Source organism: Heptranchias perlo, chromosome 26 (assembly GCF_035084215.1).
Source record: "Heptranchias perlo isolate sHepPer1 chromosome 26, sHepPer1.hap1, whole genome shotgun sequence".
NCBI lineage: Eukaryota > Metazoa > Chordata > Chondrichthyes > Hexanchiformes > Hexanchidae > Heptranchias > Heptranchias perlo.
Genome location: NC_090350.1, coordinates 39,843,089 through 39,860,093, shown reverse-complemented (window position 1 = coordinate 39,860,093; position 17,005 = coordinate 39,843,089). Strand labels below are relative to the sequence as shown.

General features: G+C 43.6%; 1 protein-coding gene across 3 annotated transcripts in view; it reads right to left on the bottom strand.

Moving 5' to 3' along the window:
• Window positions 1–17,005, bottom strand: part of LOC137342720 (phosphatase and actin regulator 4-like) — a 138,199-nt gene that overhangs the window by 67,372 nt on the left and 53,822 nt on the right. For all 3 annotated transcript variants that reach the window (XM_068006867.1, XM_068006866.1, XM_068006865.1), the window contains one exon: window positions 10,821–10,863. In XM_068006867.1, coding sequence (XP_067862968.1) covers window positions 10,821–10,836 — 16 coding nt within the window. In that variant the 5' untranslated portion in view covers window positions 10,837–10,863. The remainder of the gene's footprint in view (window positions 1–10,820; window positions 10,864–17,005) is intronic.

Genomic DNA, 17,005 nt, shown 5'->3' with positions numbered 1-17,005 from the left:
TTTCTAGGAGGAGTCAGTATTATTATTAGGAGGAATAGACCGACAGGTTGTTTACAATTTAAAGTGATATTGCAGCCGACGTCAAAATATCTGGCAGTTTTTAAAAGAGCGCTTTGAAGTTTACCCCCTTCATGAGAACAGGGACTCTAGAAAACAATGGAATTAGTATGAACAACATGTGGGCGCGACCACGACAGAACAAAGTATCGGAAAGACAAGCACTGGAAGTCCTTGGCTGGAGGCTGCCTAATCAGAACCACTGGTTCACACAGAAGCTGATGAGGTCAAGTTCTGTTTTTATTACGTGGGAATTTTGCCCATGTTTTGGAGAATGACATTCTGCAGTCCGTCCATTTTACTGTGAAAACTAGTGTCTTGGTCAGTTGCAGGGGACTGAAGGAGCTGGTGTTGGCTTCATTCGCTTTACCTGGGTCCAACAGGGCTAGATAAACATTGCTCTCATCTCCCAGAGCTAAGCTTCCAAAGTGACAACGGGACCAAAGTGCCTCACAGAATGACCGCCAATTTTATTTTACCGTGTGTTGAAGTTGTGAACACAATGCAGCTTAACATGGACCTCAATAGGGATCAAGGAGCATTTCACCGGATATACTGACCAGCCAACTGTCTAGGTTACACATAGGATCAGCTAATGCAACACTGCGAAAATCCACAAAACTGCTTAAAATGCCCTTAACTACACAGAATTACATAGAATTTACAGCACAGAAACAGGCCATTCAGCCCAACTGGTCTATGCCGGTGTTTATGCTCCACACGAGCCTCCTGCTACCTTACTTCATCTAACCCTAACAGCATATCCTTCTATTCCTTTCTCCCTCGTGTGTTTATCTAGCTTCCCCTTTAATGCATCTATGTTATTCGCCTCAACTACTCCTTGTGGTAGCGAGTTCCACATTCTCACCACTCTCTGGGTAAAGAAGTTTCTCCTAAATTCTTTATTGGATTTATTAATGACTATCTTATATTTATGACATAAGTGCAGTTGGTGCTATGCTGTGCGGCAGTGTTAAGTGTTTGTGAGAACCCCACAAAGATTATTTAGGTCGGTGTGCTCCCCAGTGAAGCACTGAGCCCCTACACCTCCCAGCAAAGTGCCAGCTTTGAGCGCCAGTCAGCATGGAGTTAGCTCAATCTCAGCCGGACTGGCAGCACACAGTGTTAGTATTACACACACACACACACACACACACGGATTCCTGCTCCTGATCATTTAAAAACCATGCAAGAATTTGTAGGAACAGGAAAAGGCAATTAGGCCCAAGAATCTTAACCGTTTTTGTGAGGGGAGAATTCTATAATCTTGCTCCATTTCTTCAAAGCAGATCTGGACTCTTTCACGCTGCCGCTTGCATTGTGTGCTGGATCTTACTGTGCTTTTTTTTTTAATTGTTGAGTTAAACCCAACACAACCTCAGTAAGTTACGTAATCTATGTTAAGCAGTTTCAAAGCCACTTCTGCTCATCTCAATTATTCAGCAGTGCGACTTGAAAGCTCTGTTCCTTTTAAACAGGGTACGTGGGCTTAAAAGCCTTCATCATATTCTTATGTCCTTTAATAGGCTTGTATTCCTTAATTAAGGGTCTCTTTGAAGTACATTTTCACAGTAGCCGGAAATAAGGAGCCGCTAAAATCTAATCTTGAGATTTTTTTTTTAAGTGCACGTGAGAAGGTTTAAAGGGTGGCATCAATTTTTATAAATCGGATTGGGAAAATGAGGGGGGGGGATTTTTTGCATAGTATGCCTCAGTCTTCTCAGTCCTGTCCCAATATTGTAGGTGCAGTCCCCACTACTTACAACGGACACGTTGGTGTTAATGCCATTTACTGCTAAAGGCAGTGGATGGTAAAACAAATAGCAGAAGGTAGCCATGTGATTTCTCGGGGCTATGGCGCTAACCTTTCATCCAACGGAATGGGAGTACCAAAGTGACATACCGAGGAAGGAAAGAAAGACTTGCATTTATATAGCGCCTTTCACGACCTCAGGATGTCCCAAAGCACTTTACAGCCACTTTTGAAATGTAGTCACTGTTATAAAGTAAAAAAAACACGGCAGCCAATTTGCACACAGCAAACTCTCAAACAGCAATGAAATAATGTCCAGATAATCTGTTTTAGTGATGTTGGTTGAGGGATAAATATTGGCCAGGACACTGGGCGAGAACTCCCCTGCTCTTTTTCGAATAGTGCCACGAGATCTTCTACGTCCACCCGAGGGGGCAGACGGGGCCTCCGTTTAACGTCTCATCAGAAAGACAGCACTTCCGACAGTGCAGCACTCCCTCAGTACTGGCGCGGGGGAGTGTCGGCCTGGATTTTTGCGCTCAAGTCTCTGGAGTGGGACTTGAACCCACGACCTTCTGACTCAGAGACGGGAGTGCTACCGACTGAGCCATGCCCGTCAAGCAAGAAGAAAAACAAACTCTCGAGCAGCTGCCGGAAGACGAGAAATGGACGAGGGACGAAAACCCGATTACCGAAGCAGGGAAATCTGTCGAGAAGGATCCCATGACAAAGTATGCCCGAAAAAGCTTAACACGTTATAAGCGGCGCCTTTGTAATTGGCTCCTACGGTACTGGCGAATGGTTAGCGCCACTTCCCTGCTACGGGCTGCTGCCCACGATGAGTGCGGCCGGTGTAAGTGGTGGGGACTGTACTTCAACTACACTGAGTCATTGCTACTGTACATCAGACACTAGCCGTCTTATTGCTCACGAACCCCTCAGTTTCCACGAGGTCAATTAAACTGAATGCGTAAAATATATTTTTTTTTTATAAAAAGACTCACAAGAAGGCAGGCAGAAGCCTTAAGCTATGTGTGCTGCACTGAGGGAGTATTTTAAGAACAGGAAAGAAATCAGAGTGCTCAAAGGACTTGGCTCTGGATTACATACAGTACTACTGAAATCATTCAATGATTTATTTATAAACTGCTCCTGTGCCAATTTTTCTTCAGGACTACTGACTTGTTCCTTTCAGCCATTCGGTATTTGGATTTTGGGAAACGTACCAACAAAGGGCAGTTTCTTCTATTTCTAGAATATAAAATATTGTATATATTCCCAGCTAGGCTCCTTTTCGTTGTGTTGGGCCAATTTTCTTTCATTTATGCATTGAAGAGTTTACTTTCTCTCTCATTTTTATCTTCTCCAATTTCCCCCCTTTCTCATTCCTGCTCTTCTGAAGCTGTTGACAGCGCACTGGTGTCCAAGAGCTCTGCAGTATTTCATCCAACTGGCTATTCTTTATGTGGGAGATTGGCCAACCCATGCTGGCAAGATATCTGAGCAAGGGAAATGGTGGGGGGGGGGGCCATCAGAGCCGAGCATGATCATGCCCTCATCCGGCACCCATACAATCCCAGAGGTTGCTATTTAACAATCATGGCCAATGTTTCCCCTTTCAAGCCCATGACCACAGAGCACTTGTGCACCCACACTCTCACCCTGACTGAGATTGGTTAGTTCGGAACAGATTGGAGATCGAATGTGGAACCTGCCTGATTGTATGGATGAACTCCACACTGTGCTATGCATTCACCAACCTATCGTGAGAAATTTGCTAATTTTAAAATCAAGTCTTATTTTTATTCATCTTATTTATGTAGCAGAACTGCACAGCAATGTGTCCAGAGTTTATCCCTCTTGGTCAAAGTGGTGACTGGGCTGTCTGACCACCCTCACTGTGGAAGATGGGTCAACTTTGATTTTTTCTTGTGAAGGTGGCTCAAAAAAAAGAGAACAGGAGAATGGAATAGGAACAAAAGACACAAAATATTTCCATTCATGGTGCAGTATGGCAACAGCAGCAAAAATTGTACCACCCCCCCAAAAAAAGCAGCGCTGACCAGCCTTATTAAATACGGAGGACACACTAACTTAACACAAAGCTTCTAAGACCCAAGAACCTGACACCAGACCTTTACCTAGTACTACTGTGGAGGCCACTTTGCCAAACGCTGATCAAAACCCCAACCACGGTTACATTTAACCAAATGAAAAACAACTTTCTAATCTTACAGCATTGAAACTCCACAACTTTTCCAGATATTACAATTCATTAAAAAAAATCTTCAGAACTCACTTTGCATTGACCACAGAATGTGGGAGTTGAATTATTCTATTCAATTGTTTCCCATCTGTCATTATAAATGTGACAATCTAGTTTTCTGACTTATCGGGAGCCCATCTTTTAGAAGATGAAAGTACAAACATGACCGCTTGCATTTGCTTTGCCACTGCTGTAAAGTGCTGGTTATGTCCCCAGGCCCTGTGCCTGGAGTATTCCCACTCCCCTGCCCCATACCTTAAACTGTCATCATTTTACATCTCTGACTCATTATATCATTAAGGAGAAGTCAAAGGCCACGTTTCTAAACAAGAACACTGCTTTCAAGAGCTTTCAACGGCTGTAGTACTGATCTCAGCTCTCACAATGACTAGTGCTATATACATATACAAGTAGAGGTAATTGCTCAGCCTGCACACCAGATGATGTTATTCTAGGAGTCGATGTCTCTGTTAGCTGTGAGTTATTTCAGCACAGCAACTCACATTATTACAGTGATACTTTGGAAGCTTCACTCACAAATATCAGAGACCAGTGATCACAGACATTTCAATAAGAGGGAAAAAATTAATTAAATCTTACAAAAGACAAAAATTGCAAATGTGCGAACACGCCAATATGCTTTTTGTCTATGGACTTTTCCCATTGCTGGGAAAGCTCTAATTCCAGCAAGAGGAACTAAAATGCTGTACCTGCGAGGGAGAAAGAGCAGAAGAGGCACTTAGAGCAGTGGCAGCCATGTATTTTTTTTTTACTACTTCCACCCTCCTGGTAAATGGCATGTTTTTAAACAAGGAAGTGAAACCCTGAAGTTAGAGCCATGTATACCATCAGGTGGGCATTGAAGAGTTAATCATATTGAGCGCAGCGTTTGTTTGCTGAGCACTGATGGTTCTGGCACACCATCAAGGTCAACTCATCAATTGCTGCTTTAAAGACGACGACACAAATTTATGAAAACGTGAGTCAAAATATTTAGAATTAAATTAATCTCTGAATAAAACAATTTAAAAAATGATCAGAGCGAAGGGAAGGATTGAACTTAGATTCTCAAATCCTCATGGCGTCCCAAAGTGCTTCGTACCCAATTGAATATTTTTCGAGTGTAGTCAGTCACTGTTGGTGCATAGGCAAACTCAAAACCAATCTGCACACAGCAAGATCCCGCAAACAGCAAAGGAATAAATGGCCGGTTAATCTGTTTCACGAGGCGTCAGTTGAAGAGGAATGTTGGCCAGGACATTGGGTTAACAGCTTGCTCATCTTTCAATAGTGCCATTGGGTCTTCTACATCCACCTGAGCTTAAGCTCTCCTCTGAAATCTGGCACCTCCAACAAGCACCAAGATCAATGCCTTAATCCATCCGATTCCTACCCTGGGATTACAATTACAATTCTTTGAAAGATTGAACAAAGAGATGGTCAGGGTCTGGTTAGTCTTTTTTTTATTAAGGGAACGAGGAGAAAGAAATGGGAAAACAGAAAAGAAAAACTCTGGAAGCAACAGAATACCCGGAGAGTACACGCGGTGTACCGCACTGGGAGAACGAGATGGCTCTTCCTCAAACACCTAGCCAGAACATGTGGATAGAATGAAGGCCCGCCCACCCTCCCTCTCCATTCCACACAGGGATGGCTCAGAGTAACCCACTTGGTGATCCGATCCGATCGAATACCACGATACAGTGTTTTCGTTCACATATTCTTTGGCCACAAGGCTGAGCAGTAAGGGATCTCGGTGGTCAGACAGCAACATACAATAGAGGAAATTAAGTAAACGTACACATTAAAAGGAATGGAAAATGCACCACAAGGTTGTGATCTTCCAGCTCCTAGACCCCTGTCCTCTCGAACTCTTGCAAAATCACTCGACTTGCCTTCGAAAGCCTCAAACCCGCTCTGTTTAACCATTCCTTCACCTCCCTCCTGAATGCCTTCATTTCCCATTCGTGACACCTCCCTCCATTGTAAAAAGCACTGTGAGACAGTCTAAATGAGGAGCACCGTGTAAACGTAAACTTGCTTTCAGATAGAGCAAAGGCCAGTGACAGTGCAAGCGGCTCCCAAAACGCAGCCAGCCGTAGCCTGAAGTAAAGCCGGCGGCCAACAAGAGCTAATAAAAAAAACGATCTTTCCAGCTGCCCACTTTAGCAAATCCCCGTAAGTTTATGTTTGGGTTGCAGTGGATCGTGTGCTAGGAGCTGTAACAATGAATAAACTTGCATTTAAAAAGCTCCTTTCGTACCCCAAAGTGCTTCACAGCCAATGAATTACTTGAGCGTAGCTACTTTCATTTTGTAGCAGACAATTTGCGCACAAACAAATCTCAAAGGAGTAGCTCGGCCTCCTTGCAGCCTGGCAATCGAGCTTTGAAAACGAGGACACCATTCTGGACAGATAGCACGTGAAAGGCTACCTACTAGCCTTTTATCCTAACTAATTACCAGATCAAGCAGACAACTGCTGCCAACTGAAATGTGGTAGGAACTCACGAGTAAGATGAGAATGTTTCTCTTTCATCTCGTCTGCATAGTTTACACAAACATAATGACCGACGTCACAGTAAAATCAAAGAACATAAGAAATGGGAGCAGGAGTAGGCCATATGGCCCCTCGAGCCTGCTCCGCCATTCAATAAGATCATGGCTGATCTTCAATCTCAACTCCACTTTCCCACCCAATCCCCATATCCCTTGATTCTCCCAGAGTCCAAAAATCTATCGATCTCAGCCTTGAATATACTCAACGACTCAGCATCCACAGCCCTCTGGGTACAGAATTCCAAAAATTCACAACTCTCAATGAAGAAATTCCTCCTCATCTCAGTCTTAAATGGTCGATCCCTTATCCTGAGACTATGCCCCCAGCTCTTGATTCTCCAGCCATGGGAAACAACCTCTCAGCATCTGCCCTGTCAAGCTCTCTCAGAATCTTGTATGTTTCACTGAGTTTCAAAGAACTCAATGACACCCTATTTACATAGAAACATAGAAAATAGGAGCAAGAGTAGGCCATTCGGCCCTTCGGGCCTGCTCCGCCATTCAAAATGATCATGGCTGATCATCTAACTCAGTACCCTGTTCCCGCTTTTTCCCCATATCCCTTGATCCCTTTAGCATTAAGAAATATATCTATCTCCTTCTTGAATACATCTAATGGCTTGGCCTCCACTGCCTTCTGTGGTAGAGAATTCCACAGGTTCACCACCCTGAGTGAAGAAATTTCTCCTCATCTCGGTTCTAAATGGCATACCCCGTATCCTGAGACTGTGACCCCTGGTTCTGGACTTGCCAGCCATCGGGAACATCCTCCCTGCATCTAGTCTGTCTAGTCCTGTTCGAATTTTGTATGTTTCAATGAGATCACCCCTCATTCTTCTAAACTCCAGTGAATACAGGCCTAGTCGACCCAATCTCTCCTCATACGTTAGTCCTGCCATTCCAGAAATCAGTCTGGTAAACCTTCGATGCACTCCCTTCCATGGCAAGGACACCCATCCTCAGATAAGGAGACCAAAACTGCACACAATACTCCAGATGTGGTCTCACCAAGGCCCTGTATAACTGCAGTAAAACATTCCTGCTCCTGTACTCGAAAGCTATTTACAAAGCTACAAGCCAGGAAAATATTCCAACTGGACAGTCTGTGATCAGTCAGAACTGTAACAAAGTTAAAGTGATCACTGACACAAGCTCCCACAGAGAAATATTAAAAATAATGACTTTTATGAACTGGAGCACGACAGATCCACCAGGTTCCCCTTTAAGAATAAGTTTTTTTCCCCCCCAAGTCAGCAGTCCACATTCTATTGAGAACAGCAGTCTTTGGATTGTATTCAGATTCTTTGAACTGCATCGCAGGAAAGATCCTCCACCCAAAACAAACCAGGCACAATCTTATCACTAGTCAGCTAGTCACCATTTCAGGAAACCCAAAATGAGTATTACATCCAGCAGAGCATTAACTACTGAAGCCATTACTGTACTGGATAAAACAATAGGAAGCACTGGGAGTTTACTGGAATTTGGAACCACCATTGCACCATTTCGTAACTAACTGACAAACATTGTGAGACACGCACGTCCACGAAGGACATGTTTAGCAAATAATGAAACAGAAGCAGTTGCTTATTGACATTACTTTGGGTTTGGGCAACATGAAACCTCCAGGTGAGAGCAGGGGATCTGGATTGTCTAAGTTTGAAGTGCGTGCTTCTGATCATTTGAAAATTTCCTGACTCATTTGCCAGCAACAATTTGATTCAACATCATTCACAGCACCACATATCTTTCTCAGTGCGAAATCGGGTTCTACCTGCACCAACTTGCCACTGAGTCATTAACCATTGAAAGTAACAAAATATTCACCTTGAAAATATTACGGACTAATTACGGAAGAATCGTCAGAAAATTTTGAACTGAAACGAGCTACTTCAGTTTAGAAATCCTGTGGATTTGTAGTAGCTTCCACTGGTGACCAAAAACTAATGGGAACAAAAAGGTTTCCTATCACACTGTGGAGACGCTTCTACCTGAAGTGGTTCTGGGCTCAAAGTGCTCTGGAACTCACCCAGTTTACATTGCAAAATGCATTTCACAGCACTAGTGGCAACTGAGAAACTACACCTGCACAAGATTGCACATGTATAGTTTAAAATTGCGACTTAAATTTTCTGGCCACAGACATTCCCCGGTGTTAGCAAAGACTCATATATGCCAACAACGTAAAAACCGCATAGGTGTCGACTTGTGCAAAAGATGGAGGGAGCAGGACGGCATGCTGATGCTGTGGCCTCTCCTCACCTACCTGCCTGATTCCTGGGGCTGCAGCCTCTCCCAACCACCTGTGGGGAGATGCTTAGCTGCTACACGATCAGCTAGCTTCAGTCGGCGAGGCACGAGAGCAGAGAGAGAGGAGAGAGGCACGTGCAGGTGCTCTCAGAATGCAGTTGAGTACACATCACGTCATTGAAGACAAATGATTTCTAGTTAAAAAAAAACTGTTTGCAGGGCGCTCATCAACTACCTCTTCCCTCTCCAACCCCAGACCGGCTGACCCCCGCATGTGAATTACTCGGGGGTGGGGGCAGAAATATGGCTGGGGCCAAGGGGAGCATCTCCAAGATGGGCAGAAGACCTGCCCCACCAAAGGTAGGTCCCAATAAGGGGGTTGTGGGAGTCCAGGCCTCTGAGCATATGTTTCAAGCAACACGGCATCGACTATTGGCTCTAGAAAGAACGACCTTCTGCAGCCTGTCTGACAGACAGACCTTTTGAAACAAACATGAGTTTGAAATATGATTAATGATTGTCAATATTTGGGTATAGTTCTACACTGCAACCAGTGATATCTTTGAACTGTTAAGGGTGAAATTTAAGCTTTGGTAGAATTGTATCTGAGGCCCTATTCACCTGGTATAATGCAGACCTAATTTAAAATATCAATCAAACTACATCAAATTGGACTGAGCATGATTAAAGACTGAAGAGGTTGGGACTCTTTTATCTAGAAAAGGAAAGACTGAGCGGTGACCTAATAGAGGTCTTTAAAATTATGAAGGGATTTAATAAGGTCGACGTAAAGAAAATGTTTCCACTTGTGGGGGAGTCCAAAAGTAGGGGTCATAAATATAAGATAGTCACTAATAAATCCAATAAGGAATTCAGGAGAAACCTCTTACCCAGAGAGTGGTTAGAATGTGGAACTTGCTACCACAAGGAGTAGTTGAGGCGACTAGCATAGATGCATTTAAGGGGAAGCTGGATAAACACATGAGGGAGAAAGGAAAAGAAGGTTATGCTGATAGGGTTAGATGAAGTTGGGTGGGAGGAGGCTCGCGTGGAGATTAAACACCGGCAAAGACCAGTTGGGCTGAATGGCCTGTTTCTGGGCTGTAATTTCTATGTATTTCTATATAGCATAAGGCCATTACACCCAACAACACAGCCCATGTTTTGACAGGTCAATCTCACCTACCCAGGTTCTCACTACATTGTTCAACCCATTCCTCTCACCAGGCATGTATCAAGTTTTGTCTCTTCAGTCCAATGGATTCAATGTCCTTCCCTGGTAACTTATTTTACAACTTGATTACTTTTTGGGTGAGAAGTTCCATAAGGCTGACTGGAGCGGATCAAATAAAAATATTTTTGACTTTCAACCCTACCCCAAATTAATTCTTTCTCCTTCACCCCTCAACAATATCGCACTTGCTCCCACAGCATTCATGAACTTTATAGAAGGCACCATCAAGAGGTTCAGAGGCAGTGATTCATATCAGTGCTCAGACTGTAGTGCATTTTAGTACCAGCCTATTCAAAAATGCTTATCTTAATGGATGCAATATGTAAATGTTCTACTTGCACAATCCCATCAATTCAGCTACATCATAAGAATTGCAAAGTGGGAAAAGGCTTTTTACCCTATCAAGCCCACAGCACGCAGAGTCCATGTATGAATATTCCACCATGCACTTCCTCCTCCTCCTATTCCCTGCCACCACCTAATAATCTCCAACTTTAAGGAACAAGCTTCTTCCCCAACCACTTCTACAATAATAATCAGCACTATTGCTATCTCTCTAACCTTCAATCTCTCTCAACTGATCAGTGCATCACAAAGCATACCACTCCACCGTGCTTCAGACAGGAAATTACACAGATGCTAAAATAAACTTAAAACATCACAAACTAGAAAGGCAGAACAGCAAGGGTGTCTGACACTTACCCACACGGTTTTCCATCCCCAGCTACACGTCTCCGTAACACCACTGTAAAAGAGAAAATAGTTATTGTTCAGCACGTCAGTTAAACACGGTTTCGCTGTTACGCAATGCCATCACAACCGGGTACTTTATGCTAGATAAATACGAGTTATGGGCCAGGTCCAAAGTACAGCATTGCATATTGCTTGCACTTAGGAGCTGTACCTAATCCAAATCAAACAGAGCACTCGACACTTTAATGTTCTTCTGATTTTTTTTCTCTACCTCGCTGTGGATTTTAATACAGCAGACTGCCCAACTATGTTAAATCTTATGAACATTCATCCTTTTTAGGCTTGGAAGCTGCCAGCCAGAGGTAGGGAACTCTACCTGCTGTGACATCATAAAGCACCACTCCAATGACAGCATGAACAGATGATGTCATGGCAGAGGCATGTGTTCCACAAAGTTACATAGAATTTACAGCACAGAAACAGGCCATTCGGCCCAACTGGTCTATGCCAGTGTTTAATCTCCACACGAGCCTCCTCCCACCCTGCGTCATCTAGCCTTATCAGTATATCCTTCTTTTCCTTTCTCCCTCATGTACTTATCTAGCTTATCTCTGCTCCAATCCTCTCCCTTGCCAGCAGTTCTACAGCAACGGCATACCAAGTGGTAACACATACCAGCAAGTACAGAGATCACAGGATTTATAACGTTTAGGATTACAGCACACTTCAGTAGACCCTACTTGCCTTTTAAAGAGAGATTATGGACTAGGGAAAGTGATTTGTTGAGACACAAATCTGCTGAAAATCGCAGTTGCCAAGTGTCTATCCTAGTCTTGACAGCAACCCGGTGCGTCGATGGATATTGGATGAGAGCTGAAGGCTAGGATGACTACAAACGTTGAACAGGCTGCCGACACACAGTGTAGGCCTCATGCATGAAGAAAGGTCATTTAGGAAGAGGAGAGGAAAAGTGAAGAAAAAAAAACTTGCTCTTGCGTACAAGTAGCCCTGCAATGCATGGTTTCCTCGATTAGTTACTCACCAGCCTCTAAATATACTGCAGAGTCCACTGCTGTTAATCCAGTCATTTTTCACTTTAAAAAAATTACCCAGTTCAAATTAAGCAATTTTAATAGAAGAGCACAGAAGGCAGTTTTTTTGCACCATTTCAATTTGAATGAACAGATAATTCAAATTAAGCAACACTGAATTAAGGAGATTGCAATAACCCAACTGATATTTGGACAAAATCGCATCTATACTCCATTTAATGCTCTCTGCTGATGAAGGTCCTATGTACTCCGTCTAGACTATACGGACCATCAACCAACAACCCAGAAGAATTTAAAGCATGCACCAAAGATTAGACCAGGAAAGTGGTGGTCACACGACCACCCTCCTCCTCCTCCCCCACCCCTCGAGCAGGGGCTGGAGCCACATATACCAGGACGCCCCTGGAACTTTTTAGGGAAGCTGCTGCATCAACCATAATGGCCGGGAGTGAACATTAACGAAACCTGCTCGTTTCTACGCTGTTGGCGGTCGGCATTTTCCTTCACCCTACGATGATAGCACTCACTCGTCAAGAGAATCTCACACACACTATTATTATACACACCAGTCATATAGTCACTCAGCCTTAGGTGAATGTCAGGTTACGTATTTTCAAAGGACACCCATTTGGACTTAGTCAAATTGCACTTTTATTAAAGAAAAATTCCCACTGCACAACAGATGCACTGATAAAACTCCCCTCCTCCCACCTCAGGTGAAACGTTACATGGGTGTTTAGAAACCGCTCAATCTTAATCAGGACTACATAAGTTAGAATTTGCAGAGATAAGGCTGTATGTACTCTTTGCAAAAACGTCCAGTAGTATTTTTGCAGTGTGAGAACAGCCATTAAATTAAGTGTAAGGATCGTGCCCCATAAAGACATGAATTAAGTTTTCGTGACCAACATTTGTAAGAACTTATAAAATAGTCACTAATAAATCCAATAGGAAAGTATGATGCATCTGTTCACATTCCCCAATTATCTATCCTCGGCCCCCATCCTCTCCCTCATCTACATCCTCAGCAGGCACAGTCAGCTTCCACATATATGCTGATGACAGCCAGCTCTACCCCTCCTGCCCCATGACCTCCTCCTTGCTGTCAGGCTATCTGTTCGGACATGAAATCATGAAGGATCCACAACTCCCTCCAACTCAACGTTGAGAAGACCAAAGCCATTGTTTGTGTCCTTCACTATAAACTCCACTCCCTTACAACTACAGTAACACCATCTCCCTCCCCAGCCTCTCACTCAAGCTGAACCAGACAATGTGCTGTTCGGCTTTGAGTCGAGCTTCATATCTCACATCCTGTCCCTCAACAAGTTGCAAAAGGTTGAGAAAGGCATGGATGTTAGGGAACTTGGGGAAATAAATAGTGATGTCTGGAGGAGTGTACATATTACAGAGAGGGAGGTGCTGGAAGTCTTAACGCGCATCAAGGTAAATAAATCTCCGGGACCTGATGAAATGTATCCCAGGACGTTATGGGAGGTTAGGGAGGAAATTGCGGGTCCCCTAGCAGAGATATTTCAATCATCGACAGCTACAGGTGAGGTGCCTGAAGATTGGAGGGTAGCAAATGTTGTGCCTTTGTTTAAGAAGGGCGGCAGGGAAAAGCCTGGGAACTACAGACCGGTGAGCCTGACATCTGTAGTGGGTAAGTTGTTAGAGGGTATTCTGAGGGACAGGATCTACAGGCATTTGGAGAGGCAGGGACTGATTAGGAACAGTCAGCATGGTTTTGTGAGAGGAAAATCATGTCTCACGAATTTGATTGAGTTTTTTGAAGGGGTAACCAAGAAGATAGATGAGGGCTGTGCAGTAGACGTGGTCTACATGGACTTCAGCAAAGCCTTTGACAAGGTACCGCATGGTAGGTTGTTACATAAGGTTAAATCTCACGGGATCCAAGGTGAGGTAGCCAATTGGATACAAAATTGGCTTGACGACAGAAGACAGAGGGTGGTTGTAGAGGGTTGTTTTTCAAACTGGAGGCCTGTGACCAGCGGTGTGCCTCAGGGATCGGTGCTGGGTTCGCTGTTATTTGTTATTTATATTAATGATTTGGATGAGAATTTAGGAGGCATGGTTAGTAAGTTTGCAGATGACACCAAGGTTGGTGGCATTGTGGACAGTGAAGGTGGTTATCTAGGATTGCAACGGGATCTTGATAAATTGGGCCAGTGGGCCGATGAATGGCAGATGGAGTTTAATTTAGATAAATGTGAGGTGATGCATTTTGGTAGATCGAATCGGGCCAGGACCTACTCCGTTAATGGTAGGGCGTTGGGGAGAGTTATAGAACAAAGAGATCTAGGAGTACAGGTTCATAGTTCCTTGAAAGTGGAGTCACAGGTGGATAGGGTGGTGAAGAAGGCATTCAGCATGCTTGGTTTCATTGGTCAGAACATTGAATACAGGAGTTGGGATGTCTTGTTGAAGTTGTACAAGACATTAGTAAGGCCTCACTTGGAATACTGTGTACAGTTCTGGTCACCCTATTATAGAAAGGATATTATTAAACTAGAAAGAGTGCAGAAAAGATTTACTAGGGTGCTACTGGGACTTGATGGTTTGACTTACAGGGAGAGGTTGGATAGACTGAGACTTTTTTCCCTGGAGAGGAGGAGGTTAAGGGGTGATCTTATAGAAGTCTATAAAATAATGAGGGGCATAGATATGATAGATAGTCAAAATCTTTTCCCAAAGGTAGGGGAGTCTATAACGAGGGGACATAGATTTAAGGTGAGAGGGGAGAGATACAAAAGGGTCCAGAGGGGCAATTTTTTCACTCAAAGGGTGGTGAGTGTCTGGAACGAGCTGCCAGAGGCAGTAGTAGAGGCGGGTACAATTTTGTCTTTTAAAAAGCATTTGGACAGTTACATGGGTAAGATGGGTATAGAGGGATATGGGCCAAGTGCAGGCAATTGGGACTAGCTTAGTGGTATAAACTGGGCGACATGGACATGTTGGGCCGAAGGGCCTGTTTCCATGTTGTAACTTCTATGATTCTAAGACCACCTGCACAGCATTTCTCACCTCTGTCTCTACTAGACCTGCTGCTGCTGAAGCCTTTTGTTGCTTTATTTACCTCTGGACTCAATTACTCCAATGCTCTCCTTAAAGGCCTTCCACCCTCTTTCCTCCACTAACTCCAACTTGTCCTGTTCCACACTAAGTCCCGCTCACCCATCACCCCTGTCCTCACTGACCTAATCAAAAGCAAAACACCGTCGGTGCTAGAAATCTGAAATAAAAACAGAAAATGCTGGAAACACTCAGCAAGTCAGGCAGCATCTGTGGAGAAAGAAACAGAGTTAACATTTCAGGTCTTTGACCCTTTGACAAAGGATCGTCGACCTGAAATGTTATCTGTTTCTTTCTCCTCACTGACTGACACTGGTTCCCTGCTCCCCCACATATTTAATTTAAATTCTCTGTCCAAGATTCCTTCTTTTCAATGCTACTCTACTGGTGCTAGGTAAGGACCAGATAGGACTTAGCTATGGTACCCCCACAAGTCAAAAACCCTGCCAATTCATGCTGCCTAGGCTCAGAGAGAGAGAGAATGGCCACTTGGGTGAGACCTGCAGGTCCTGTGGAACTGTACCTCAGCCTCTGGAGGACTTCCTTTAAAAAAAAACCTCAAGTATACCAAAACAAAAATAGAAAGAGATAACCAACTTGCACAAGACACCAAACATGACAGCTGTTGAAACATTACTAACGGGTTTAGTTTCAGGCCTTCTGTAATCCAGCAAAGGTACTGTACATACTTAGACAGTTGTGCTGATAGGGTTAGATGAAGAGGGGTGGGAGGAAGCTTGTGTGGAGCATAAACACCGGCATGGACCAGTTGGGCTGAATGGCCTGTTTCTGTGTTGTACATTCTATGTAATTTTACTGCACTTAGCTCCTAAACCACAAATCTCAAAAGTACATCTTAGCTTTTAATGCATTTATAATAGATGTGTGCGATAACATTGAGCGAAGCAGATTTCGAAAGTCTCCAACGGATGCAGCTTCAGGCGTCTTTAAGTCCAATTCCATGAACCAAAGTATTAGGTTGGCGTCCAAGTATCAATATTAATCACTACCCAAGTTATCTACGCAGCCAGACGTGGAGAGAGAAAACTCTTCCTCAGTAGTGGCAGAAAAAAACATTCGTATCTCCATAGGTGGAGAAAGCCTTTAGGCTTTTGGCATTTTCTTGGGTTTCTTAAAGAAAGAGGTACATGTGAAATAATAAAATTCACCCTTTCAATTGATTTGATTATAGATCTTGCCTGGCAGCAAGACAGGATGAATATATAAATCATCATCAGCAGCAGTCAGTGAATTACAAGGCAGCAATTCAACTCAGCAGTTTAGATATCAAGTGGTTTACCAATGTCAGTGGAACAAAGATTTAATTGCTGCTTTCTATTTGATGCCAGACATTTGTTATTTTTACAGTAGAGTCTATTTTAATCATGTTGGCTTTCAATGGTACACACCGAATGCTGTAGTGACCATACGATATTGGTGAGAAGGATATGACGTGTTCCAGAAGATATGTACAGTATACCTGATACTATATTAATACTAGTTTTTTGCCCAGCAGCAGATGGCCTGTAAAATACAGCTTTTATTTAAAATGAATGCATGCAATATAAAAGCTAGGAGGTGATCATGAGCCTGTACTTGGGATCAGATGGTAGCATTCAAGCCTCTGGAGTCAGAAGGTTGTGGGTTCAAACCCCACTCCAGAATGTGTGCACATGATCTAGGCTGACACTCTCGTGCAGTACTGAGGGAGTGCTGCAATGTCAGAGGTGTAATTGTTCAGTTAAAACAATAGGTGGATGCCCTGGCTACATGTTCAGGTGGATGTAAAAGAATCCCAGGGCAATTTTACAAATAAAAGCAGAGAGTTCTCCCAGTGTCCTGGCCAACATTCATCCCTCAATCAACACCACAAAAAAAACAGATTAACTGACCATCTATCTCATTGCCGTTACTGGGATCTGGCCGTCCGTGTTTGGCTGCAACACAGTGAGTATACTTTCAAAGTGATTAATTGCCTGTGAAAGGCATTATACAAATACAAGTTCTTTCTTTACAGGATATTGGTTGGGCCACAGTTGGGAGTACTAG